General features: G+C 27.9%; 1 protein-coding gene across 1 annotated transcript in view; it reads left to right on the top strand.

Annotated features, from left to right (window-relative positions):
- The window catches only part of LOC108559677 (suppressor of tumorigenicity 14 protein-like), a gene marked incomplete at its 3' end in the record, with an annotated part of 155,975 nt that extends 128,288 nt beyond the window's left edge, over nucleotides 1-27,687 (top strand). The window contains exon 6 of the mRNA XM_017917024.1: nucleotides 27,599-27,687. Within this exon, the coding sequence (XP_017772513.1) occupies nucleotides 27,599-27,687 (89 nt within the window). The remainder of the gene's footprint in view (nucleotides 1-27,598) is intronic.
- Between the last annotated feature and the right edge of the window lie 58 nt (nucleotides 27,688-27,745).

Raw genomic sequence — 27,745 nt, 5'->3', positions numbered from 1 at the left:
ATCCTATTCACATTTTCTTACCATAATTTTATTTAAACATTTATTTGTTAATAATTTGTAGAAATAAAAATGTGTCCTCAAAGGGTTAATCAATTATATATTTTGCATTTATCCAATTATCTATATGGAAGATACGACATCACGAGTTACCAAAGATGTGTAAATTGTCTTGGTGGAAACAATTCCTTTGTCAATTCAGGTCATTTTTCTTTGATTGTTTCATCCAGTTTTATTGATTATTGACAGTAAACATCGGAATAGATCGTTTGTTTCATTGGATGTGGCTCAAAATACACAACACCTTTGTAATCTCACCAAATTCACAGTCTGATCTTTATTTGATAGAATTCGGCTTTCGATGCTCTTTGTGGCTCATGAGCTTTCTTGCTTTTACGGAAATGAAAAAAAAAAGAAAAATACGTCGAAAATGTTCGTTTTTATACAAAATTACATGCAATTTGCTTCTAAATGATTCAAATATGACATTAATCAAATGTCAAAAGCATAAAATCATACCAATCTTTACTTTCTTGTCAACCCAAAAAAAACTATATTATTAATTAATATATACAAAATTTAAACTAAAGGTTTGAATTCTTACATTTTCAGGAATAATTGAAAAACGACTCTTTTTTATATTGAAATGTATAAATAAAATGAAGATCCTTTTACAGCTGCTATTTACGATACTAATCTAAGCATCCATTAGTATACTCACATTATAGAAGTATCCTGTATCTTCTGAATGAGGTGTTTACCAACATCTTTACTTGTATTTTGTGCACGTAAAGTGCAATAGTTTACTCTCATTAATTATATAAAAACTATGATGTGTATTTCATTACTGTTTTCTTATAAACTTCAATTCCAATTTAAGTTTATAAGCAAAAACATACATCTTTTCGCATCTTGAATTTTATTTTTACTTGTCAACTAGTAATATATAAGCAAATAAAATAAAAAAGTGCATTATGCCCATTAAATTAATATGTTTTAATGAATTTTGTGGATTATATTACATTAGCTCATATTTATTACTGTTAATTTATGAAATACAAATGCGCAGAACGTATAATTAATACATCAATTGAAATATTATATTAACTCCAATGATAATTGGTTTACGCTAATAGGATTACAATCTCGAAATGAAAATAAGGAAATTATCATGATGAATCACGTTAAACATATAATGTGTTGGACGGTTGGACTGATAATCCCCGGGCAATTAACTATATTTAAGTTTGTTTGCTAGAACCCTTCTTATTTGCATACTCGGTTAGAGGGGGAGGTGAATTTCCTGTAAATTTGACTAATTGACCTCCCGCGATGTTCCAGCATTGAAGCCCATCTAAAAACATTCGCAAATCAAAATAAATTGCTGTTGTTAAGCATTTAAATCATCCTTATTTCGTTTCATATTCTACAGATTTTGTATTAATTGACTTATATAATGTTATATAATGTTCTCAATGGTAATAAATGCTTTACAGTAGAAATATGTACTATCAATACAAAATATTAAAAGTAAACAAAAATATTTGATACAGTGAAACTTTTACCGTACTTTTTGCAAACGGAAAACTGAAATTTCACACGCAATAATAAAATGCAATAAACTATTGTCTTTAATAGTAAAATACATATCAAGTAAGGGATCACGATTTCGTATACGTAAAATTTTTCTATTTTCCATAAGAAATACTTAACTTTTGGATATTTTCCCGGGAAAATGGAAAAGTCAAATCTTAAAAATTGCCGACTTTCTAGCGTTTTATGGAAATAAAATAAGTAAAATATGTCGAAAATGCATTTTTGCACTCCATGTGAAAATTGACCATAAACAAAAATTACTCGCAATTATCTTCTAAAGTTAGCTACAAGTGACACCTATCAAAAGTCATAAATAGAAAATCGAGACATTGACAGAAGTCTTTCCTTTATTGCCAACCTATATTGTCTTTAATATTAAAATTCATAAGCAAGTAAGGGATCTCGATTTTTTCTACGTAAAACTTTTCTATTTTTCCACAAGAAATACTCAACTTTTGGATATTTTCCCGGGAAAATGGAAAACACAAATTTTAAAAATTCCAGACTTTCTAGCCTTATACGGAAATTAAATAAGTAAAATATATCGAAAATATTTGTTTTTGCACTCTATGTTAAAAATTTCTGGCAATTTTCTTCTAAAATAAGCTAAAAGTGACATTTATCAATTTTCATAAAGAGAAAATAATGACATTGACAGAAGTCTTCCATTTATTGCCAACCCATATTGTCTTTAATATTAAGTAAGTAAGTAGTGGATCTCGATTTTGTCTACTTAAAATTTTTCGATTTTCTCGGGAAAATGGTCGTTAGCCCTTTGGCCAGCCTATTAATATATATTTTTTTATTGTATGTTAAAATTTATTTATGTATAAATTGTACTTTTTTTTCTTTTTTTCTTCTTCTTATGTATTGATGTTTGGCCAATAAATTATTATTATTATTGGAAATAAGTAAATGGAAATGAAATAAGTAAAATATATCGAAAATGTTTGTTTTTGTACTACATGTTAAAATTGACTAGAAACTAATTAATTTAAATTAAAATTACTGGCAATTTTCTTCTAATCATGACATTGATATTAGTATTTCCTTTATTGGAAACCCAATATAATTATATTTATCATAATATTTATTCTTTTGTATTTAATATTTAGTGTTCCCGGGAAACGGGACAGTATAAATTTTATACAACATATGCAAAAACAAAATATTGTCATTCATAGTAAAGTAAATAAATATGTTAAGGTATTTCGATTTTGTGTAATTGAAACTTTCCAATTTTTCCACAAGAATTTGTTTCAGGAATTTTATTTTTTTTGCGAGAAAAATAATATATAAATGTAAAATATTTTTGAATCTCTAGTTTTATATTGAATTTTTCTAATTTTAAATAAATTTTAGATGTAAGATATTTTATTAGAGAACATTATGGATTTCAATATTACAAAACATTAATTATTTATCATTCTGATGCAAAAGTAGACAAAACCTTTTGAACAATTAGGATAATTGAATATTCTATTATCTCCTATTATATTTAAAATTACAATAGGCCCTTACACTTTTCATGAATTCGCAAACATTGAATCAAATATTTATGGAGTGTCGATGCCGCAAATTTGAATATTTCTACATAACGTAAAATGGATTATGGATTGAATGCTGTTTCAATATTCAACGGCACGTACCAATATTGGGTATATCTATGATTTTCGGGCCTTCAACCAATGATTTGTGGTGAATGGATCGAACGGCGATTTCCTCGGGGGCTGCGCAAAACCTCAGAAGTCGTGAATTAAGTTACAACTCAAACTTTTTTTTTTATTGAAACATCCACCACACGAAGTATCCAAGAGGGAGCGAAAAGAAACACGGCGTAAAATTGGAATAGGAAAAAAAAATGGGATTATTGAATTCCAAAACAATTTAATAACAATATTACTCGTTTCATGCACATTTATATTATTTTTTTTTTCTCTGCTCTAGATGGAATAAAAGAGTTTGAGGATATGAGTGTTCTGTTGAAGAGGATAAGTGGAAATCCTTTGAAGGTATCTGGGAAAGGGCAGGACTGCGGAATGCGAGGGTTCGGAGGATGGTTGAGAGAGGAGTTCGAGCATTCTTTATCATTCAATTATTCGATCCCTTCGCATCTGATTATTCCTACCTTTTCCATGGAAATACTTTGAGCTTTTAATTTATTTTCAAATGACCGCAATTCTGTTCAAGTTTTCCCTGAATAAATGTAATGTAAATTAACACGCAATCAATTTATTCTATAGTCAGATTTATCTATAGACACATTTTTATAAGGTAAAAGAATCTACATTTTTTTTATCAGTTATACAGTAAACCTAATTAATTTCAAGATAATACATTCATTTGATAATTCTTAAATCTAAACTCTAAATTAACTTTTCTATAAATATTTATATTTTTGACAAAAAAACATAATTATTTAGCTAATTAAAGTGAATAATAAAATTAATTCATTTTATGTTCTGTTTATTTATACAAGTATTCAAAAATTTTAAGTACTAAGTATATCTGCTTCAAATGTGTACATTTACTAAACGAACAAATAAAGAGTAACTTCCGCTTGAGAATTCCCGGAAATTCTATTTTTAGTTTTCCCGGGTATAAATCTACTGCTACTTGCTATATGACAGGTCCTTGCTAAATTGGAAGTGAATATCCGTTACATAATTATGAATTTTACAATAATTCTTATATACAAATAGTAGTTATATCTCAAATAATTAACGGAACATTAGCATTCATTAGAGGGTAACTTTAGATAATTTCTTCTGTTCCCCGGAAAACTTCTTTAAGTGTTTTTTTTTATATATGGATAATTCTAACAATTTTTATTGAGCAGTAAAAGAAATATAAGGGCTGATATTATCTTAATTTTTGTCCGTAAAATTGTGAAAAACTCATATATCTTAACGGTTTATGACAAGATTTTTTGTTGATAGTTGTTCATTCACGTTTCGTGTAGTGCGGGTTTTTTCGATCAGTGTCTTGATTTCATCATTATTACTAGCAGTAATTTAAGGCTGAAATCATCAGCTCTAAATTTAGACAATTATGTTCCGAAAGTTCATTTAGCTAAAGCAACTTTTCCGCAAGCAAGTATCAAAGTCTAAAATGTATTATGTTGTAAGTTTCATTTGATTAAAAAAAAAAACTTTTTTTCTAAAGACGGCTGAAATCTCACTTTTTGGAGTTCACTGTTTCTCACAATTCTGTATGGAAATAGCACTTAGCGAATATCAGAACAATCTTTCTGGACAAAATGTTAGGACGAAATCCCTTAATTGCAGTTAAAATCTTTCGATTAATCTCTCAAATTATATTTCCGGGAATTTTTCACGTTTTTTCCTAGGATAAGGGGAAATACAAATCTTAATAATACCCTAGTAGTATGTATATGCATCAAATGTATACATTTTCTAAATGAACATATTAACAATAGCCGTTGGCAATAGTTGTTCTTTTGTATATATTACAAACATTATTTAAATAAGATAATCTCGGGAATTTTTCACAGTTGTACTTCCCGTTTTCCCGGGAATAAATCTGCAAATATCTCCTAGATCTCAGCTCGCTATTAAATAGGTTTTTACTAAATCGAAAATTTGAAATCTGTTACATACCTATTGTTTTTATTATTAATAGTATCTGTATAATTTACATAACAATAGCATTTGGCAATAATTGAACTTTTTGAATTTTGAACAATTGAATTCCCAGTTTTCCGTCGAATATATCTACAAATGTGTAGTGTAGTATACATTTGTAGATTAATCTCGCTATAGAACAGACACTTAGTAAATGGGATATCAAAATCCATTACTTATTAATATATTTTACTGTTAATACTGTGTGCATAATTTATATATCTTTTTTGTTCGTTTAATTAATGAAGCATATATTAATATCGGAGCTAATTTTAACATGCGACGTGGCAGTATGTACATTGAACATAGTAGCACTCTCTCTCATTCTATTCTCCACTTCTATGTTGCTCTCTTTTCATCATTAGAAGTGTGTCATTCTCGGAATAGGGATTTAATTAAAGCGTGCTGCGTGAACAATAATTAATTCACCAGAGCGCCAATACATCAAGCAAGTTCAGCCATTCCTCATTCCTCGTCAAGCTTTAATATGCAGCCTTAATTAATAATACTCGTAGCCATTGCGTGGCCTGTGATTTTAGCTGCAAAAATATTACTATACATTATAAAATATAAATTTATAGTTGAAACCAAAATCGTATTTATTTCTCTACATAATGTATTTGTAATTAATTTTATTGTCAAGAATCATTGTTCAAACTTTAATTGCTACAGCGTGCTTTTGCTACAGCGCGTATTTGTCCTGCGAGCTTTCATCGGTGCGCTTTTATTACGTTACCAATTTTTTAAATAGACGAGAAATCATAGTATTACCACCTTTTGCATTATAAATACATGTTTCATTGGTAAAATTATAAAAATAGATACATGAACATAGCTTAACGAATTAATTTAACATTATTGGTATGTTATCAGTTATATAGTAAATATTAAGTTTAATTATCCAAATATTGAATAATTTATGTAATTAAAATTAACAATAATGCAAATCCGTATAAAATATTGATAGAATTTGCGCTATTTGAAAAATATATTAAATTAACTGAAATATTTGATCTCGTGAAATAATTATGTACAACAAAATTAATAACGCAAATTCAATTAAACTAAATACTAATTAATAATGAGAATATTGAAATATGTAATATTTCATTACATATGCTCTCATTTTCTTTTGTAATTTATTGAATTCTCTAGATAAATAAATATATTAACTGCATTCAATAAATAAAGTAAATATTAACATAATTCTCGTATAGATTTGGTTATTTTCTTAAACACATGATCTTCATTCAGTATTGTCGGATTCTCATTCAAGAATTGATACAGTAATAATTACTTAAAAATATGTAATTATTACAAAACTAGGTGTCGCTTATTATAAAATATTCATTATTAAAACTGTCATTAATACAATGCAAAATATATTAATTATCATTTATTGACTGCATTGAATGAAAATAACGCATTATTAATTTAATGAACTTTTGTCACATCTGCATTGCTATAATGATTAATTACATTTCAGGAGATTGGAATTTGTTATATTAATATATTAAACATTTGGATTATTGTACGCGTTATGTAATTATTTCATTAATTAAAATATTTTATAATAATCAATTGTGTAAATGTGACTACATATAATAAATAAATATATTCTACGTATTATTTTTTAAATTCTTTGTTTATCCATACATAATTCTTAATAAATATACATTAAACAATAAAAATACCTAAAGGTTATAAAATGATTTAATTTATATAAATTTTAATTTAATAATACATTTTTAGTTATATGAAAAAAATACTAATTGTAACTTATATTTAAAAAAAAATGTAATTATAAAATGTAATTCATTCATTCATTAAAACTTAATGAAAACAATGTAAATTAACTTTTATTTAATAATATGTCACGAAACTGAAAATAACAAAATTGTTTGTAAAAGAAGTTTACTTGTTTATTTCATTTACAATTTGAATCGTTGGCTTCACTCCATTCCTTTCAGTCTCTCCTTTGTGCTCGTTTGTTAGCGAATTCTTATTTGGGGCAACGCGTGTTCCAGGCCCGATTTCGCCTTTAATCTTCTCCCAATAATTCCCCCTCAACAGAACCTAAAGATTTCTCCCAAAAGGTTTGCTACCCCTTGACATCAAGGCCAGTTTCTGCTTGTTGTTTGCTACTCCTTGACCCAAAATAACCCTCTTTGATACAGTTTTCGTTTCCGCCTTATAAAACATGACAACAAAACATCAAATATCCAAACATACAATTTATTACTTTAATTATAATATAACTTTCTAAGAAATTTATTTGTAATATTATTTTTTTTATATATTTTTTCAATTATTTACTTTCTAATTAGCATTAAAAATAATTCATATATTCTAACTGTTTTTTTATATTTAAATATATTAATTTTATTGCCATACATAATTTTACATATGTTTATTCGTTAATTTCAACATATATTTTAGATTTAAATCCTTATATCAATGTTTGATACAATTCTTGATCCAATTATTGATGCAGTATTTGATACAATTCTTGATACAAGTCTTGATATAATTTTTAATACAATTATGGAAAATATACTTTTAAATTTAATTTTCAAAAATATATCAAAACACATTATAATTACACATAATAATGTAACACACACATAATAATGTAAATAATTCAATGAATAAAAAATAAAATATAGTAAAATATACAAACGTTGTACAAATATATTATTTATCTTCATTTCAAAGGCCGAACGTTGGTCGATAGCCTTTTTATTACAAGGAACAATACATTTTGTTTTGATATTACAGTAGGGCAGAATTTTTTTTTAATTATATATATTATTGCAGTAGTAAATTTGTTAATGAATTGTTTGGAAAAAATCGGATAACGAACATTTTTGTGAAAGTTTTTTAATTTTGAAAAACAAACATATGTTCGAATAATAAACACCCTACAGCAGCGTTTTTCAACTCATGTGTCGCGTTAAATTTTTAATTGGTATCGAAATGACAAATGTCACCTTGTATCAAAGCGAGACAAATTTGTTAGATCGTGAATCAAAAAGGTGCAGAAACGCTATTAAAGAAAACACCATTTTTAACTATTGTTCGTTCCGAATTCCCATTGTATACCATTTTAATTATTGAAAAGAATAACGAAAATTTTAATTAAATAAATAAATATTTGAAAATTCTCGAAGTTTAATATAAGGCAATGTAAAATGCGACAATAATTTGAGATTTTTAATATTAATAGCATATAAAAATATTGATTTATATAAGTAAATAATTCTAAAGTTTATATAATCAAATGAGCAATGCGATTTATGTGACAAAAATTTGAACTATTTACACTTGGGTCACTTGTTTGGTCGTATATTGTTCTGTTGTTTTATGTATCGATTAATTAATTCATTTATTTGAGTAAATACAGGTTGTTGATGTTGTTCGTTTTTGTTTCCCTCGGAATTGGATACATTAAAATATTTACTGGGACAGAACGAAAGCAAACACTCGCCGTCCCCCCATTGCGCACATAAAAGTTTACTTTTCCTCGGGCGCTTCTGCAGAGGGCGAACGTTGTTTTGCTTTGGACGCCGAAGGCGGACGGCAGGAAAAAAAAAGACGAGAGGTGCGCACAGTGGAAAGTGTATGTTTGTTGCTGGGATTCGGGGGGAAAAGTTATTTACATAATATTCGCGTGCATGCATTGTGTTTTAATTGCAATCGGCCGACGAGCATCGTATTTTCTGTAAAGATCCCATTTCAGGCATTTCACGGTTCGCCTCCGCAATAATATTTTAGCTACCCTTAAAATTTCCGGCTGTATTTGCGAAAGCCCGTTTATTCTCTGCCACTTTTATGGGTGCACATTTAAAACTGCATACTATTCTGTCCTACACAAGTTCTAGATTGCGTTCGGATTTATAATTATTTATTTAAAGTTGATTAATATTTACATGCGTTTAATAAATACTTTTAGTTGTTCTGATCTCATATATAAAATACTAAAATTTGAATCATACTTACTATCAACGTTCTATGCTATTTTTCAATGATTCCTATTTTGCTTTATGCTGCCTACTCACTTACAATAATTCATAAAAGGATTATATCCTATTTCATACTATATTTCACAGTGTAGTTTCATACTTCCTTTGATGCTATTTGTATTACCTTTAATTTTATGTTTTATACTCTAACCCCTGATTCCTATTCTTTTCCTGCAAAGACCTTGTTTATTTTTTAGAGCAGGTAATAACACATAATCAATACAATTTGAAATAATGAGAAAAACATTCATTATCTATTTAGTCATTATTTAATTCTAAGTTTTTCAGAACACCTATTAACTGAACAGAGTTTGGGAAACCCTGCTCTATACTATATTTTATACTTTTTTTCACACTATTTTATACTGTATATCAAACTATATGTAATAGTGTACTATTATTGTGTCTGGATGCTGTGGAATAATTTGTAATTTTATTTAACACTTAGATGACTGAGCTCGTAATCTTACTTCCAGTTGTTAATCATAGGTTGCTGTTCAAGAGTTTCACTAGAACTCATATCATAGGTTAGATAGAATTAACTTATAACTATAAAACTGTCGTCTTATACGAACCGAATACATGGTAATACTCAGGAATCTGGGGAAATCCAAAAATCAAAAAAAAATCCATAGGACCCTGGGGATTTTGAGGCCCCGAACATAAATATGGGGGCCTCAATGAATGAATGGGTGATACTTCTTAGAAAAAAATGTAAGATCAGTGTGGTAACATTTGAGTAAAATGTGAGAGAGGGGGTGTTAACTAACACTGTTTGGGTGGTGATAAAAAGGTTGCAGATATACATTTGTCTAATTTCTATAAGAGTGTGAACAAATGCAATTAATAGTCATAGTTACAAAATCAATACGTACTAAATAGTATCCTTGACAAGAGTACAAATAGAATCAATAAATAATCAATGTGGACTAAATAGTAGCCTCAATAAAATCTAAATTATGAATCTTACATTATTTGTGAAAAATATTAGTTTTTAAACATAATTTATACTAAAAAACAATTAATTTTAGACAAATGATAAGATTTTTGCATTCTCCCTTTTGTCTTATTAATTAATTGAATATATTATTTTTTATACATATTTATATAAAAATATAAGTTTTCTTATGAATAATATAAAAGTAGTATTCTTCTTTTACGGACTTTCTCTCTATACGTTTTTTTTTTTAAATTTTACTTCAAGAAAAGTATCTTACTGACAATTAATTTTTTTTTATATATATTACTATAAAATTAATATGTTTGAATTTTTTATTTGGTTATGTTAGTCTGTTGTAATAAATTTTATTTTAATAAAATATATAATTTTCGCGTTTATTTCATGTTCTGAGAATGGAGATTAATTTACGTTAGATAAATTAAGACCACACTTCTCGTCTGGGGAAAAGTTTACTCCACCATTAAGGATCTTAATTACCACTAGATTACTACTAAATGGATTCCGTGAATGTTTACCATATAACTAATAAGTAACTAGTTTTAACTACATTTGTATATTAAAATTATAATCTTATAGTTAAATTTAACCGAAATAATTGATCATTTCTAATAAAATATATTATTATTTATTTTTAATCAAATGTGAACTAAATCTTTTAATTAAATAAACAAATTAATATTTATTACAACTGGATATAAAATTTATACAACAGACAATAAATCAGTATTGAAATTATACGTATATTCTCTTTTAAATAAATAATCTACAAACAAATTTTAAGTAATATGCTGGTAATAATAAAGATAAATTAATTAATAAATGGAATAATTGTATAAATCATTTAATAACAGAATAATTTCATAAAAGTTAACTAAATTATAAATAATAAACGCGCGAGTAACCGTTACTCTTGCGGCATTTCGTAACATTGTTACTCGCTTGGAGTCCAAGAAACTACGTTAAATATAATGTTAGTAATTAATTTATATAAATATAAAATTGATTAGATTGAAAAAAATAAAACATTTTATCTTCTAAGCATGTTTAATTTATAAACATATCAAAAATATCTTTATCATCACTATTACCGTTTGATTCTGAATGTTTAACTTTGTCTGATTTCATTGCTAATTTTCATAAAATATTTGCGGTCTTGAGCCTATTTTCCGGTTTTTATATACATCTCTGGCGTCTGATAGACTCTAATCCTTCAACGCAATACTCTGAAATGAAGTATGTCAGATCGTAGTTTGATAAGTGTTGGCGACTCACAAACGCCGCGCGAGTAGTGGAGAGTTGACTAATCTATAACCAAATTCAGCTTTGTAATATAATAATATCAATGTTAAATAATGAATCTGAATGAATGAATCAGTTTTCAATGTCAATTATGTAACATTTTGCGAAAGAAACGAAAGAACATACATAATGCAAATTTAGTATACTAATAATCATTCTCATTCAAACAATGCTTGTTCAGTAATCTATGATCAATTTTATATAGTTAAGAAATCATTCTTGACAGTTGTGACCATGTAGATATAGAATATGATATAGAAATAGTCGCAGCCTGGTTTTTAACAAGAATGAAAGTTGTAACAAGTCAATGATTAAGAACAGGTTTATTGACTAACAAATAATTATGATATTGACATTTATGACCTTATAAATCTGTGTAGTTAAATTGTATCAAATTGTATTGGATTAAAGTATGATTTACTATGAAACGTGATAGATATTGGAAACTGTTGAGTGATTTTCCTGTTGCGGAAAAAAAATAACGAAAATGAAATGTCGTTACGTGGGGATTTTCGGTTCAGGTGAAATCAAATTTATTGAGTGCGCGTATTACGTTCTAACGATAATTGATAGGGATCCGTCACTTTTTGTTGGACATCATCGGTTTTACGCACCCCGTCAAATATAAATCGCGTGAGTGAAATAAAGCCGAAACAGGGGAGTTTAGTGTGCAACAGACGTATACACTTTGCGGAGGTGCGGATGAGTGGGAAAGAGAGAGGTGGATCGATAAGTTAGTGCGGATTGTCTGTCGGGCACACGTATTTGGGAGTTGGCTGGGGTGGTCGTTGTAGTATCAGATAAGGGTGCAAATTGCCACCCATCAAGCTATATGTGCCGTAAAAAACCAACGAGAGGGTGGTGTATACTCTATGTTATAGTATCAAGAGTGTGTGCGAGAGAGAGAGAGAGAGAAGGTCATAATCTGAATGGTTGGGGAGTGTGAGTGAGAGAGTCATAGGCTTTGTTTGTACACCACCAATGCATAGATTTACTATGCCACATACACACCTACGTTCTGTTTGATTGCCTCTGGGGATTGCTGTTAACATCACTATACAAAAGAAAGGATATCTACAAGAGATGGAACATTTAAATCTAAATTGAAATTTCTATGATTGACATATATAAAGTTTAGATCTTCTATTTTATATGTATATAAATCACACATCAATTGTTCATATGTTAATAATAATATTTATTCCAACAATAAATTACACAATTAAAAAAAGTTAATACAATAATAAAAATAAAATAAAATTCAAATACTGCAAAGCTCTTTTGACCTATGATATATAATTAACATATGTATTGATTATATTGAAAAAATGAAAATTCAATGTCTTCACGTTTAATTAAATTACTCGATAACGTCGCAATATAATTGGATGATCGAATATTCAATTTAAAGATAAAACTTTCTTCTTTCGAATGACTCTAAAAGTAGTTTTGTGCTATTATTTGTTGGGTTGTTATAAGCTGTCAAATATGTCAATGAGGAAAATGAAGACGATTTGCCAATGTCTTTGCGATTTATTAAATTACTCGACAACCTCGCAAGGTAATTAAATGATTGAATATTCAAATTAAAGATAAAAATTTCTCCTTTTCAACTAAAACACAGGTAATTTTGTACTTGTTGATCTGTTACGAGAATATCATTTTATAGTTGAATAAATTGATACTCAATAATATTGATAGGTAAACAAATTATGTAAATAATCTTATAATAACCACCACAGGATAGTGCACCAAGTAATTGGGCGACCATTAAGTTAACAAACTTACATCAAATATGAGTATATATATGAGGTGGATGTTGCTGTCTTCCAGCATCAAAGTGCTTGTTTATATAATGAATCTTTGGAAGCGGAAGGGAAGTAGCGTAATTAGATCCTTCTATTAAGCAAGAAAATTGAGACTGCATTTTCTCCTCATCTAATAGTGTACACAGATTTTATTTTCTCCTATCATTTCATACTCCAACAAAACCAATTAGAAATATTATACAAGAATCCGTTGTAATTCTATTTACGAAAATTTATTTGTTATTATATAATTGTTACAAGAATTGAAATAACATTGGTTCTTATTTCAAGCTGTTTATAAATGCTTAAATAGGAAATAAATTTACTCAGTTTACAAATATGGCAAGAAATTTAAAAGTTATTAATATAACACAAATACATTATGAATAAATATGTTTCCACATAAATTTTGAATGTTTAGTTATTCTAATTATATGTAAATTTAATGAATTTATGAATTTATGTATATTTCACTTAAATTTGATTAAATATAAAATTGATTCGTGTACAAATAATTGAGCAATTAATAAAAATTAGGAAATAAACTAATATACAAATGAAATTAATATTATATTTTTATGAAACTAGTTATAATAAGATATAATTTGTTACATAACACTATTATGTGGATTAATTATGTAAATATCAGTTTATATTAAATATAATACTGTCATCTAATGCACATAATAATGAAATATTAGTGTATTAATTTTAGTTGAATGAAGATCAGAGACAAACAATTTTAAAGGCAATATTAATTTAGGTGCAAACTTGCATGATGCTATTAAGCACCACTAACGTTAGTGAATGCAATCGATGTTTCCGTTTCGGTGCTGTCGGTAATCGAACTTGTTCGAACTATAGCTTTTGGTTTCCCAGTTAATTAACAAGCCAATAATAATGGTTATAATTTTCCAATGATTATACTTAAACTGCATTAGCAAACAGCAACTGGTGGTTAGTTGAAATAAACATAACATTATTGAATTTTACCTTAGATTTGATCTATTTGAAACATTGAATTACTATATATGTTCATTATTATAATATCAATTTTTAACAAATAGTATAGCTTTACAATTTGTTACCATTATCATTAATTTTATATTATAAATATATATACTAAAGTTCATTTGTACATATTATGGATATTTGTTCGTGAACTTGTATATTTTTGGAGAAATCTTTGGTTACCTCATCCACTGTTTTTATTCCAAAGTCCTAGTGCAGTCTCTTATTGGTGATGTATCATGGTGCACCCGCGATTCTTCTAATACATCTAGATTGGAATACTTGGATTTTTTTAATATTAGTTGAGCTTGCTGTTCGCTATAATTGGATACCGTATGTCCAAACTGGTTTTAATATCAATAGCAACTTGTTCTCCAAAGTCAACTGCAAACTTGTGCGTAGCAACCAATACATGTTTCTAAATTTTATTTCTAGTTGTTCACGCTTTGTCTGGATATGGTCCTTCCTAGTCAGTCTCATGTGCAGGTCCATTCCCAAGTATCTCACCCTTGAAGATGCTGAAACTACTTTGTTGTTGAGTTTAAATGGAGGACAGGTTTTAAGGAGAACGTAATATGCATCGATTTCAACTGGTTTATGCTAATTCGCCATTTCCTGAACCATATCTCGATTAGATTAAGCTCTTCTTGAAGGTGTGGAGATGCAATTATGGGAATTTCGTCTGATGCCATTATTGCTGTGTCATCTTTGTTTGATTTCTCTTTTGTTGGTATATCTGCAGTGTATAATATATATAAAATTGGTCCCAAGACACTACCTTGTGGAACGCCCGATTCGATGGGACTCAGCTCAGTTTGTACTTTCTCCAATTTGATTAAAAAAACTATCGATCAACACTTCATAGAAATTATATTCGTGAACTGAAATTTTGTAGGAAAACCAAATTTTATCTCAATTTTTTTCGTGATTTTCGAGTTCAGTTCTAAAATTGATATTTATGTTTCAGTTTAGTGTTATTTCTATTACAATAAATTATATTTATTTGTAAATTATTTTAAACAATGTTAAAATATGCTTTATGTTAATCACTTCTAAAAGAATAATTAATTAAATTTTCACCGTTCAAATATATAAATTTGTTATATAATTTATTTTATATTATGGATATAGATACTAAATTACATTTTACATATTATGGATATTTGTTTGGGAACTGAAAATTTATTCGAAAATGATAAAAATTAATTTATATTTTTTAGAGATTCTCGAGTTTTGCTCTAATTGTTCTAGAACCGAGATGTTTGGAAACAGAAATACAACAGAAAGTATGACAATTTTATTCAACTTTTCTATATTTTTTAAGTATTTTTACTGTTCATTTATAAATTATTTCATCATTTCATAAACAAAGAAAGATATGCTTATTTATTTACAAAATCAGTTACACACAATAAACAATGACAGCTGAAATGCGTTATTAATTATAACTGGATTTTCACTGCATTTGATATTCGTTTAATTTCATCAATATTTATTTCACAAATATTTAATTATAAAATCATTATTTTAACGTTTGCGTTTCGTTTACATTTATTATTTTTGCTATACAAATATTTTGTCTGCATCATATTTTCCATAATAAACTGTGGAAAAATACCATCATGTGGATATGTGAACATGAAACCGAACAATTTGTTTTGCATGAACGTAATTCAGTTTGAATTGAAGTTTTTCGATAAAGGGTATAATAGTTTTTGCGCATTTCAAATAGAACATATATAATGAAGTTTTCAATTTTATTTTGAATGTACAAATTACAGTAAAAATTGTCTATTCATTTTCTATTTGTTGTTTTTTAAATATGAAAATATCAATTATCACTAAATGAAATCAATATTTCGAATTTATTAGTTGTATTAATTATATTTTATTAAAGTTCCGGAACTTAAATTTTGTTCGGAAACAGAATTTATTTTTTAATTATATTAGAATTGTTTGCAGAAATTGTATAATAATGTTTATACTAAATTCGGTGTCTAACCCAATTATAGTTTTAGTGTGAAATTAGCAACTTATCAGATTTGAGGCTGTGTAACCTATGGTAGTCGCATGAGTGGTGATAGTTTGATGTCGACACGGTTTAGCTTTTAATAACATTCGCAGTCCGGTAACTTAATAATGGAACTGAACTATTTCGACACGAGTAAACTTGTAGCAACACATGTTAACTAATGGAACTTTCCCCATTACCGCAAAAGAATCGGTATTAATTTATGTCAAATTCTCGATCATACATATTACGACGACTGAAGAACTTGTTTCGTAACTTACTGGAGATATTGGCACGCGATTCTGTGTCAATACTGATTTTGGAAGCCTCACAAATACTAAACTTTTGATGTCTGCGTGATTCAGAACTATTGTCGCAATCATCCGTAAATCACAGTTGTTCTTCGATTGTATGATTTGATTTTACTACAAATAAAAATGTTATTTATCAGTTTTTCTTTGTTTGTTCCAAATTTAGAAATCCGCATATATGCCGAAAAATATAAACATTGTACGATGTAACTTTTAAAATTTTATATAAATTTAATAATGAAAATTCTGAAAATTCCCGACCGAGAATTCCCGGGAAATTTAAGATCTGAATTTCCCATTTTCCAAAAAAAAATCCCTACAAAAGTTAACAAATGGTTACTACTTTACATATTTATGTATTTTACTATGAATATAAGCATTTGGTACCTTTTTTAAGCATCATCATTTAAAGAAGTTTATTCAAGTTGTTTTTAGTAACTTGCATTTATATTTAATTTGTTTTAAATTATTTACTTTTATAAATAGTTATGTTCGGTTTCCGAACATATAAACAATACTCATAATGACCAATTTTGAATTAATTCGGTATTCAAACAGTCTTTATAAATTAATTAATTCTACAAATTTATTCTTTATTTTTTACTATTAGCGACAAAAATTTTGTATCTTTTTAAGTATTATTTAGAGAATCAGTGTATTTAGGCAGTATTTTTTTACTTACATTTACACTTAATTCGTTTAAAATTATTCACCTTTATAGTTTACTAAATGTAGGTTCTTGTGGATTATCCAATTCTATAGTTTTTCAATGTAAAATGGCTTTTTATTATCTTTAAAAATTCGGTATTTGAACAGACTTAATTACTCAACGCAAAATTTTGTTGAATTTTTATAAAATTTGGTTATTTTCATGAAAAATAAAAAAACTGCCATTGTACTCCATAAATAGTTGTTATACCTTGCACAAATGTATACACGTATACCTATCCCTCATTTTATATAGTACTTTCTTTACACGTTTTCGTTTTTACACGGTTTAAAGAAACGTTGAAAATAATATGTCCTATACGTTTTTGCATACTTTTCAATTTATACGGTTTTACATTAAAAAAGTTACAATTTCGACTTACCTATTTACCTTGAACATCGAGGGATAAGTATATACAATCATAATAATAGTAACTAAATACATTTATTATACGTTATAAATGTATGTACCTAATCATGTGTTAACTTTGTAATCGTATTCGGTCCGTTAATACCAGTGTTTTTAATTGTTATGATAGCAAATTATTGTTGTTAGTTTGTTAGTCGACGTTGGTCTATTGTTGATATTATTAATATTTATTACGTTGCATGCGCTCGTTATGCATTATGGCTAACAGGAACGATTAAATATGCAAATAAGTCCCGGTTAAAATTGAGGGCACGATGGGCCCTGGCGGACGGACGAACGAACGGACGGGGCCGTGGCTGTTTGCTTTTAATATCTCCGGTCAGATTGATGTATTTTACTTTGCATAATTTACATATTGCGTTGATGAACGTTCGCAGCCGTTCCAAATCCCAAATGTAATTTTCGACATGAAGAAAAGAACAATTAAAAACGAGTATATTGGAAAAGTAAGAACAAATAATTGCTATTCGATATTCCAATTTTGTATGTGTCATCATGAGATTTTTTGTTATTTCATATGAATAAAATTAATAATTTACATTTCTTTTAGTTTTTTACTCTTGGATTTTCTAATTTTCTATTTGTATAATAATATTTACAAAATCAAAATATTTTTACAATACTTTTGCTATTACAATTTAGTCATTTTTTGTTCTTAATTTTTTAAGAAATTTGTTTTAACCTTTTAACCTTATTTGTCATATACAAAATACATATACAAAACTTTAAATTAAATTACATATTATAGAACAGATACACTGTTTTTCTATAAACTTGTATTATAATATATTTTTGTACGTTTTACTATTATATAAATTAATGAGCTATATATGTTTTTGTGTAAAAAAAAGGAAGTAAAAAAATTGACCACATGTGGTAATATAAAATGATTAATTTCATACATCAGAGTGCTTTGAGTTAGAAGCAGTAATTACTGTCTCTCTAGGGTAATGATCTGGAATCAAGTGATGTATGTTAGCTTAATTAGATTTTCATAATTTACAGTTGATGTATTAATTAGTTATTTACTTTCCTTAAATTTCGCCTAAAGATGTTTGTATATTAAATTAATTTTGTTACTTCATCTTAAAAAGGTATTTATTTATATATTTTATTATAATTATGAGAAATACGGTTAGTAATAATGATTACATTTTGGTATTTTAATGAACACTTCAAATATTTCGTGCATCAATTTAAAATTTTTATTATAAAACTTTGCAGTGTGTGTACATTTCTATCATTCATTAACTTATGGCATTTATACTAACGTTAGTTTTAATATATTACTAAATTTTGAAATGCTAATAAAATTGAAGTATTTTTAGTCAATATTTAGTAAATAAAACTTATATGCAGAGTTAATTTTCATATTTTAACAAAGACTATAACATTCATATATTTCATGCACAAATATTCATTATAAAAGTGCATAACACACTAGGCTTTAAATGTATGTTTCTCATTTTGACCATTTCGACCATTTTTTATATACAAATATACTTAATAATTTGTCATAAGTAAATTGAAGTGAAATATGTCTACTTTTAAGTCATTAGAAGATAATTGTTGTAATAAAACGTTGAGTTTTTTTTTAATTAAATTAAAATATAAATGTTTTAATATTATTATACAGACTCATTTTATATATTTAATGCATCAATTTTCAAATTTTCATTATAAAGGTGTGTACACACTATCATTCAGTAAAATATACTAGTAATTATGGCTTTTGTTTATAATAAAATTAGTAAATTAAAGAAATATAGGCAAATTTGAATTGACATAATTTGCTATTTTCACATTGTTCTTAGAAGATGTTTTTAAGAATAGTTGAGTCTTTTTAATTAAATATAGAGTTAATGAACACTACGTTTTATATATTTTGTACATCAATTTTGAACAAGTGCGTTTCACGCTATTTCAGGTTTCTTATATTTGAAAATTTGTACCAATATTGATAGACTTATTTAAGAAAACTTTCAATTCAAAGTAAATTCATTAGAATATCTTTTTTTATTTATTCATTTATTTCACACACATTTACTATTACATATAGTTTAATACTTTAATAAACAATGTAAATTCGTATTCGTACGTATACGTTTTTAATTTTTTTTTATAAAGTTAGGTACAGACAATGTTCTGAATATATTTAATATTTCTGACATTTTGGACGTTTTATTAGTAATTATAGAATATTTATTAATTTTAGATTCAATATAATACAAACATATTTATTTCTAGTCATAACCCAATGTTTTTAAGTAATATTTAAAATAAAATAATCGAAAGTTCAAGTATTTTAAAGTGTTTCACTTTGCTGCGGTTATTTATTTAAAATTAATACCAAAAAGATCGTACCCGAATGAGGCTTAAGCGATTTATATATTTTTTGCTATATTTTTTTTGTGGGATTCGCCGATCCATTAAATCCCTTTTAAATCAGCTTCCGTGTTATTTTACAATTTATAAGGGATTACCGTAACGGTCATAATTGGATTTATCACATTAAATATTATATAAACCCTGTCCAGTCCATCCCCTTTACATTGCTTTTTGCTTCACACATTTTGTTTTTATTCTCTCCCAATTTTTCGTTTGTTAATGAAAGCATTGCGCACACCGAATAATTTAAATAAATGTCGTTTAAATTCGGCGGATTTAAATTTTCATGATTGATTTCACTAATAAATCAAAATATTGACCTACAACCTGCGAATTATATAGGATTTAAGTGGATTTATTTCAGGATTAAAACGTTCGAATAAATTCATTTTCTATGTTCAATCAAAAGGATTCACAATGTGATTTATTAATTAAATTTAAATAGAAAAACTTCGATTTTTTTGGATAGATGGCGCATTTGTCTTATTTCCATTCTTTTTCAGAAAACATCAACTTAAATCGACAGAATCGACAGTTTATTTAATTTTTGACACAATATTACACACAAAAGACTAATTTTAAAAGACGTTATGGATAAAACCTCTCTTTTTTCTAGAGGAAACCTTACATAAACACCACGGATTGAATCGTGGTACTGTGGGATTCTTACCGCACTAAAACCTCTCCTCTTCTTCGTCAGCATACAGGTCCGTTGTTTTGACATGTCTCTGCAATGCAAATTGTCTGAGATTCTATGTTTGTCCACTATCACTTATCCTCCGCATCTTGTGATGATGGCCCACATTGCTTTGCTCTTCAGCATCTCGCCAATAAAGGTCTCCGGTTCCAACACTTCTCCGAGATTGATTCCGCCTCGTGCTTCATCGTCGCCCATCTGCAGTATCCAAAGAACTTGTGTTCTAGTCTATTGTCTTTTTGGCAATGCCAGTACTTTTCGTCTTCCTTTCTTTCTATAAAGTGCAGGTACTTGCTGAAGCACCCGTGTCCGATAAGGGAGCTAAGATGATCCGAGTTTTCTGGAAATCCAGGATTCTATTTTTTGGATTAAGCATCTGGATAGAACCTACAGATGGGCCAGATGCGGCCTAAAGGTTTTATCCTCAGATAGATAAACAGCAGTGTTAAAATCTATTCAATACCAATGTTTGAAAAAAGGGCAATTTACGTTTTTCGCATGTGCTAAAAATTTCCATAGTTTTTTTCTGTTGTTTTTGTCCACTCTTATAAAAATTTACTGATCTTTGATTGGTCTTTAATATTAAAATCACTATTCCCGGGAAATCCCCGGATTTCAGGGAACAACAATATTCGAGAACAGGAGTCTTGGGGAATAGCACCTAACACCAAGTACAAAGTTCATTAAAAATTATGGTCTAATGTTTCCAAACAAGTATACTTTAACTAAGTTTATGTTTAATTTTACATAAACTTAGTAGTAGTAAATATCAAAAAAATATAATATCGTAACATAAAATTTTGAGAAGATAGAAATATCAGAAATACAATTGCGTTACTTCAATTGAGAGGTCTACATTTGGCCCTGGAAATGAATTGTCGAATATACTTTTTTCCTAGAAACTTTGCCTGCATTCGCTTCGCGCAGTGTGTGCAAAAAACAGGAACATGTGTTAATAATATCAAATATGCAAGTGAGTCTCGCCGGAGGATACGGACAGCTTCAATATGTATGCGAGTCCTTTTTCCCATCTATTTTTCTGTTCTCATATTTTTTTCCTGCTTCTGCCCCTAGTCTCTTCCTCTGCGAACGACATAAAATGTAGCCTAGTCACATGTGTGTACAATGTTGTCACACGTACGCGAAAAAAACTTTCCGATAAAAAGAACAATTCGTAATTCCGATTTGCATAACATACGTTCAGATTTTCATTTCTTTTTTTTTTAATTTCAACCGACTCTATTTTATTTTTTTATAATTTAAATCAGTATATTCAAGTATTTTATGAATGATTAGTTTTCTGTTAATGATTTCTTTAATTATTTCATACATTACATAGTAAATATATACAATAATTCAAGATTTTTATTTAGAATTAAAATTTCAGATTAAATTAATTTAATTACATATAAAAGTTGTAGTAAAATGAAAGATTTTTCATAAAAAAAAAATAACTAAAATTGAAATGAAATTAATTAATAACAAACGTAATTAATTCAAATTAAATATAATTCATTTATTTCATAAATAATAAGATTCGAGTATAATTATAAAAAGAAAGTTAAATATTTTAATTTTTAAAATTATTGAATTGTATAGTTCAGTCAGTCGAATAATGAAGTTATATAATGTGCACTTATTTCGAGCAGTAAACTTTATATAACGAACGAATGGTAATCATTTTCTGGAGTGAGGAGCACAGGAATTATTACGCTTTGTCCACCGAAACTGTTCCAAACAATTATCGCACAAACAGAAACAAACTAGTTTTCCTGCTGCATTACAACTAATTTCATCACTGGCTTGGTACATCTCGTTGTGAAAATTCGAGGAATTATCTAGAGGCATTAACATTTGTTATATTACGAACTATATAATTGCTTCTATTGTTCAGGAAAATCCTCAATTCCCTATGCAAATTATACTTTTCCAACTCTATTTTCTTTTTATTTCAAAATGTATATTTAGATATTCATACATTTTCAAAACTTCAAGAAATTTTCTTTATTTATATATTTTTATAATTAATAAAAATATACAAAAATGTAATTATCTTTCTCTATAATTTACTTTTATTTATTCCATATATTTCTAAATGCACTTTAAACATTTATGTAACTAAACGATTGTAATCACCACAGTTTTGGCTTCAATCCACACCTGAATTAGTTTTCGTTTTTTTTTTCTACCTGTATTTGCGTTCACATATGTCGTTGAAATTTGTTGGTTGGAACGTTGCCCATCTTTGAGAATCGAAATCGAATATTTTATTTTTGAATCCCCTGAAGTACACTATCATCCCAACATTACTCGTATAAATGCAAAATATGTTCAGTTATTTATGTATTTCTGAATAAAATGCAAACTTATCATATTGAATATAAAACTACTGATTAACATATTTAATCTAGCATTAATATAGACAAATTTTACAAAATCATATGAAAAAAAAAATGTAATAATTTCATATTCATTCACATTATAATTTTAATGTAGTTATAATTAAATACTTCATTATTTATTATGTTTAATTCATTACAAAATGAAACAAAAAAATATGTTAATAACAGCAGAACCTCTTAATAACTTTTTCAACATAAAACAAAAAACCACTTGGGTTTCCGAACACACGTTGAAACTATACTAGCGATAAAATAAAGTTAAATTTTCGCTCATATTTTATTTATTGTATTCATTGTATGCAATTATATAGGAATTTCAAATATATGTTATTATATTTAAATATTTATATTTTTTAATATTTTAATTATTTTTTCATTATTTGTTTTCCATTATTTTATGGATTTCTGTTATTTTATGGCGTTCGTTATTGCGAAAATTTGGTTTTCGAACAAATATTAAGAATGTCTTATGTTAGACAATCCAGGTATTACTGTATACTCCAATTGATTGTACAATCAAAACATTTTATAATAAATCATGGAACATTTTTTATTTACAATTGAATCTTGATGTATTCACTAAAAACGGTAGTGGTGATGCTAAATTCTCTATTTCTACTAAAAAAAATTGTAGGTGATTTAATTGAGTTTAACATCATTTTTTAATCAATTAGTGGTTATTGATAAAATTCTGTTTTCGAACAACTATTAGGATTGAGGTAAGTTCGTCAATCTTAACGTTTTATAATCAGTCACGCACATTTCTCTATTTCTATTAAAACTTGATTTATTCATCAATAAATTTCTTTTTAAATATTAAATAATTGTATTAATTTATAAATTCATTCTTACAAGGAAAACGGTAGTGATTATTGATAAAATTTGGTTTACGAACAACTATTATGTTCGAATTAAGTTCGACAACCAAGGTTTAATCGTATTCTCCAAATAAATTTAACATTTTATAATAAGCAAATTTCTCTATTCTACTAAAACTTGATTTATTTGTCAAATTTTAGGTGAATTAATTGAGTTTAACATTAATTTATAATCAATTAGTGATTATTGATAAAATGCGATTTTCGAAAAACTATTAGGATCGAATAAAGTTCCAAATTCTCCAAATAATATTACAATATTAACATTTTACAATAAGTTATGAAAATTTCTCTACTTCTATTAATACCTGATTTATTCACCAAATTTGTAGGTGATTTCATTGAGTTAACATCAATTTATAATCAATTACCTTTGAAATTTATTGAGATCTGCTTTGAAGCACGTTTATCCGAATCCCTTCACCTCGAAGTTTTTTCTTTTCCTCCGTTTTACTCCGCGAAAGACAATTCTTTTGTCCAAGGTGCACAGTGAAATATTAGCGTTCCCGGCGCGTGAAAAGCTAATTTAAAAACGCCATCCGGAGAATACTAATTTATAATTAAAGGGTTCCTGGCAGCCTCATTTCCCTTCTTATTAGCCAAAAATTTATTCGCAACACCAAACGGAATTCCGTGAGAACGGATTAAGAAGGGCACCTCCGGAAGACGGTCTCTTGTATGTCATTCATGCTTTAAGTCTCTCTCTCTGTCTCATACCTCCTGCACCCCTGTATCTTTCTCTCGGCTGTATAATAATTTCCTTTGACATGCTTATCCAGATCCCAGTTGGAGCTCGTGACCTGCAACCATCCTCCCTTCATCCGACGAGTTAATATTTTAAGAACGCCCATGTAAACTGAAATCATCCCCCGCGAATATTGATTCGACTCGGAGAGCAAGGAGTTATCTAATATTGAAATGTCGGGATGTTAAAGTGTACAAACAAAGAAAAAAAAACAGAATTGAAAGGACGAAGGATTTTATTTACTGGGGACAATTGAAGCGCTTCGCTACTCCTGCGTTAATTGTAAATAGGTAGAATCAACAAACGTTAGTGTGCGGTAGTCCACGGTGCATGGTCTAAATTGCTTCCAGTAATTACTATTGTCTCTGAACTAAATAAACGTTTATCTAATTTATAGGAACAACAATTAACAAAAATAATCCGTAATTATGATTAGACAATTTCCGCATATAATATTCTTGTATCTATTTAGATTACTATGGAACCTCGGTTGTCGAACATAATTTGTTTCTATAAATCGTTAACCGAATCATTGAACACAATTAATTTAAACGTAGCATCACGTGATTAATTTAATTTTTTAAGACTGCTGTACAACCTCGGTTATTGAATATAATTAATCTCTAAAGGTTGTTGGAACAGTGAATCATTTAACACAATTAGTACAAACTCAAAACTACGTGATATATTACAGGACTTATTATGGTATTATTAAGTTTACAGTACAACCTCGGTTCTCGAACATAATTTGTTCCTAAAGATTGTTAGGAAACCGAAACATTTTATTATGTACTACATTTATATAACAATTTAGTAAATAATTTTAATATTAATAATATCCATATATGAATAATATAAATAAGATGTATTGGTATAATAAAATCTACATCCGTACTATACTTTTGTCTCTTAATAAATCAGCAGTGTAAGTGCACATAAAAGTGGCTGCCTCTAATCCGTATTTATATAACAATGAGGGAGCGACCTGGGCATCATGGCACATGCATGTGAATATAAATGTCTTACTTTCGAGAGTTGTTGGTTCTATCCTTTATCCTTTATCTTTTCCTCATAAGTAGGACGAGGAGACGGTGGAAAAAAAGTGTACAAGCGTCGTGGGAAAATGCTTTTCGTGAAAAAAAGAAGAAGAAAAATACAACGAGATCTCCTTTAAACGGCGTCGTGTGCGTGCCACTCGGGCTCAAGTAGTTTTCCTCGACGGAAGGGAAACTTTATCAATGGGGAAAGGCAAGCCGCGACCGGAAACTCCACCGGAAAAACGCTATTCCGTAAAGAAAGAAATACCTACGTTGAAGAAAGAAAAAGAGAAAAAATTGCGAATCGTTTCTATTATATTTTTACAAATTTGTATACCCTCCGAAAGGCAACAATATACGGCGCTGCAGTCGCCCTACTTCGTTTTTCCTGAAAGCTTGATTTACGATGCTTTTTTGTGGAACTGAAATATTGTGCAATTCTTGTTGAAAGTTAACTCAAAATTCACTGTTTATTTGTGAAATACTGCAGTCTATATAATACATTATATGAAATATTTTGTTAATTACTTCAGTTTTTTATTAATTCTATTTAAAATCTGTATGCAATTAAACCTTCATTCTTGAGAGTCTCGGTTCTCAATACAATACCCATGCACTGCAATCGAACTACTTCGTATTTGCTGAAAGCTTTATTTACAATGTTTTTTACGTGGAACTGAAATTTTGGTGAATTCTTGTAGAAAATTAACTTAAAATTAACAAGTTATTCGTGAAATATTTGAGTAAATAATATATTCTATTATATATTTTTATAATCACTTGAATTTCAGATAATTTCAAATGTTGATGAACCATTTTCCAATGCCTAAGCATTCAGACCTCGCTTAACTTAATTAAAGCTGATTTGTTATAACGTAGTCTACTTCAACACTAAATTCATGTTTTTTCTTTAGCATATAGTTTAAAGTTAACTATTTACTATATGATAATGTAACTTCGTTTAACGTTGTTTCGTTTAGCGTTTGTCGATTATGAACACAGCCTAAGCACCAACAAGATCTAACTGTAAAAAATAAAATAATTACAAAAAAATGCTTTTTCTGTGAACTTAAAGTAGAAAATTGATTAATATTGATGTTGACGTCATTCTTGGTATAATAACCAATTAATTTAAAGTGGATAGCTTTTGTAAGTTCAATCGTTAAATCATGTCGGTTTAGGAACCATACACAATTCTGCGCAGTGAAGTTAATTGATTTGTATTATCAAGTAATTTTATACGTACTTCTGTGTTATTGTATGCAATTCAGTTATGATGCAATTCCAATATTGAAATACTTCAATGATTTCACTTGAAAATTACTGCGTTGAGTGTAGTTATAACATTGTACAAATTTTAATATAAAATATTGATTCAATATCAATAGCATAACTATAAAATTTATCTCAAGAGTTTATACATTTTTGTGAAAACAAATAATTTTTGTTAAATAATTTACAAAATCTGCTTTTAGAGCATTATGTAATCAAAATATAATTAGTATATATATATATATATTATTCTATAAGTGAATTGTGTATCTTTATAGTTCCTCTATTAGTTTGTAAGACGCTACATGAGTTTCCTGCCCTTTGTCCTCTCGACCCTTACAGAATTCCAAACAGTAAATGAATTTTCATTGTGTGTTTCAGATGCAGTAGTCGCCTATGCGGTCACAATTAAGCTCATGAACGTTTCCAACATGAAAGCTGCACAACTTAGGGGATACATCGAGGGTCATGTAAGCATTTAACTCATATATTTTGTGTACTGTGACATGCCTTAATCTGCCTTCCAGT

This window comes from Nicrophorus vespilloides, unplaced genomic scaffold (assembly GCF_001412225.1).
Source record: "Nicrophorus vespilloides isolate i.1.1-1 unplaced genomic scaffold, Nicve_v1.0, whole genome shotgun sequence".
Lineage (NCBI taxonomy): Eukaryota > Metazoa > Arthropoda > Insecta > Coleoptera > Silphidae > Nicrophorus > Nicrophorus vespilloides.
This window is presented reverse-complemented; position numbering and strand designations above follow the sequence as displayed.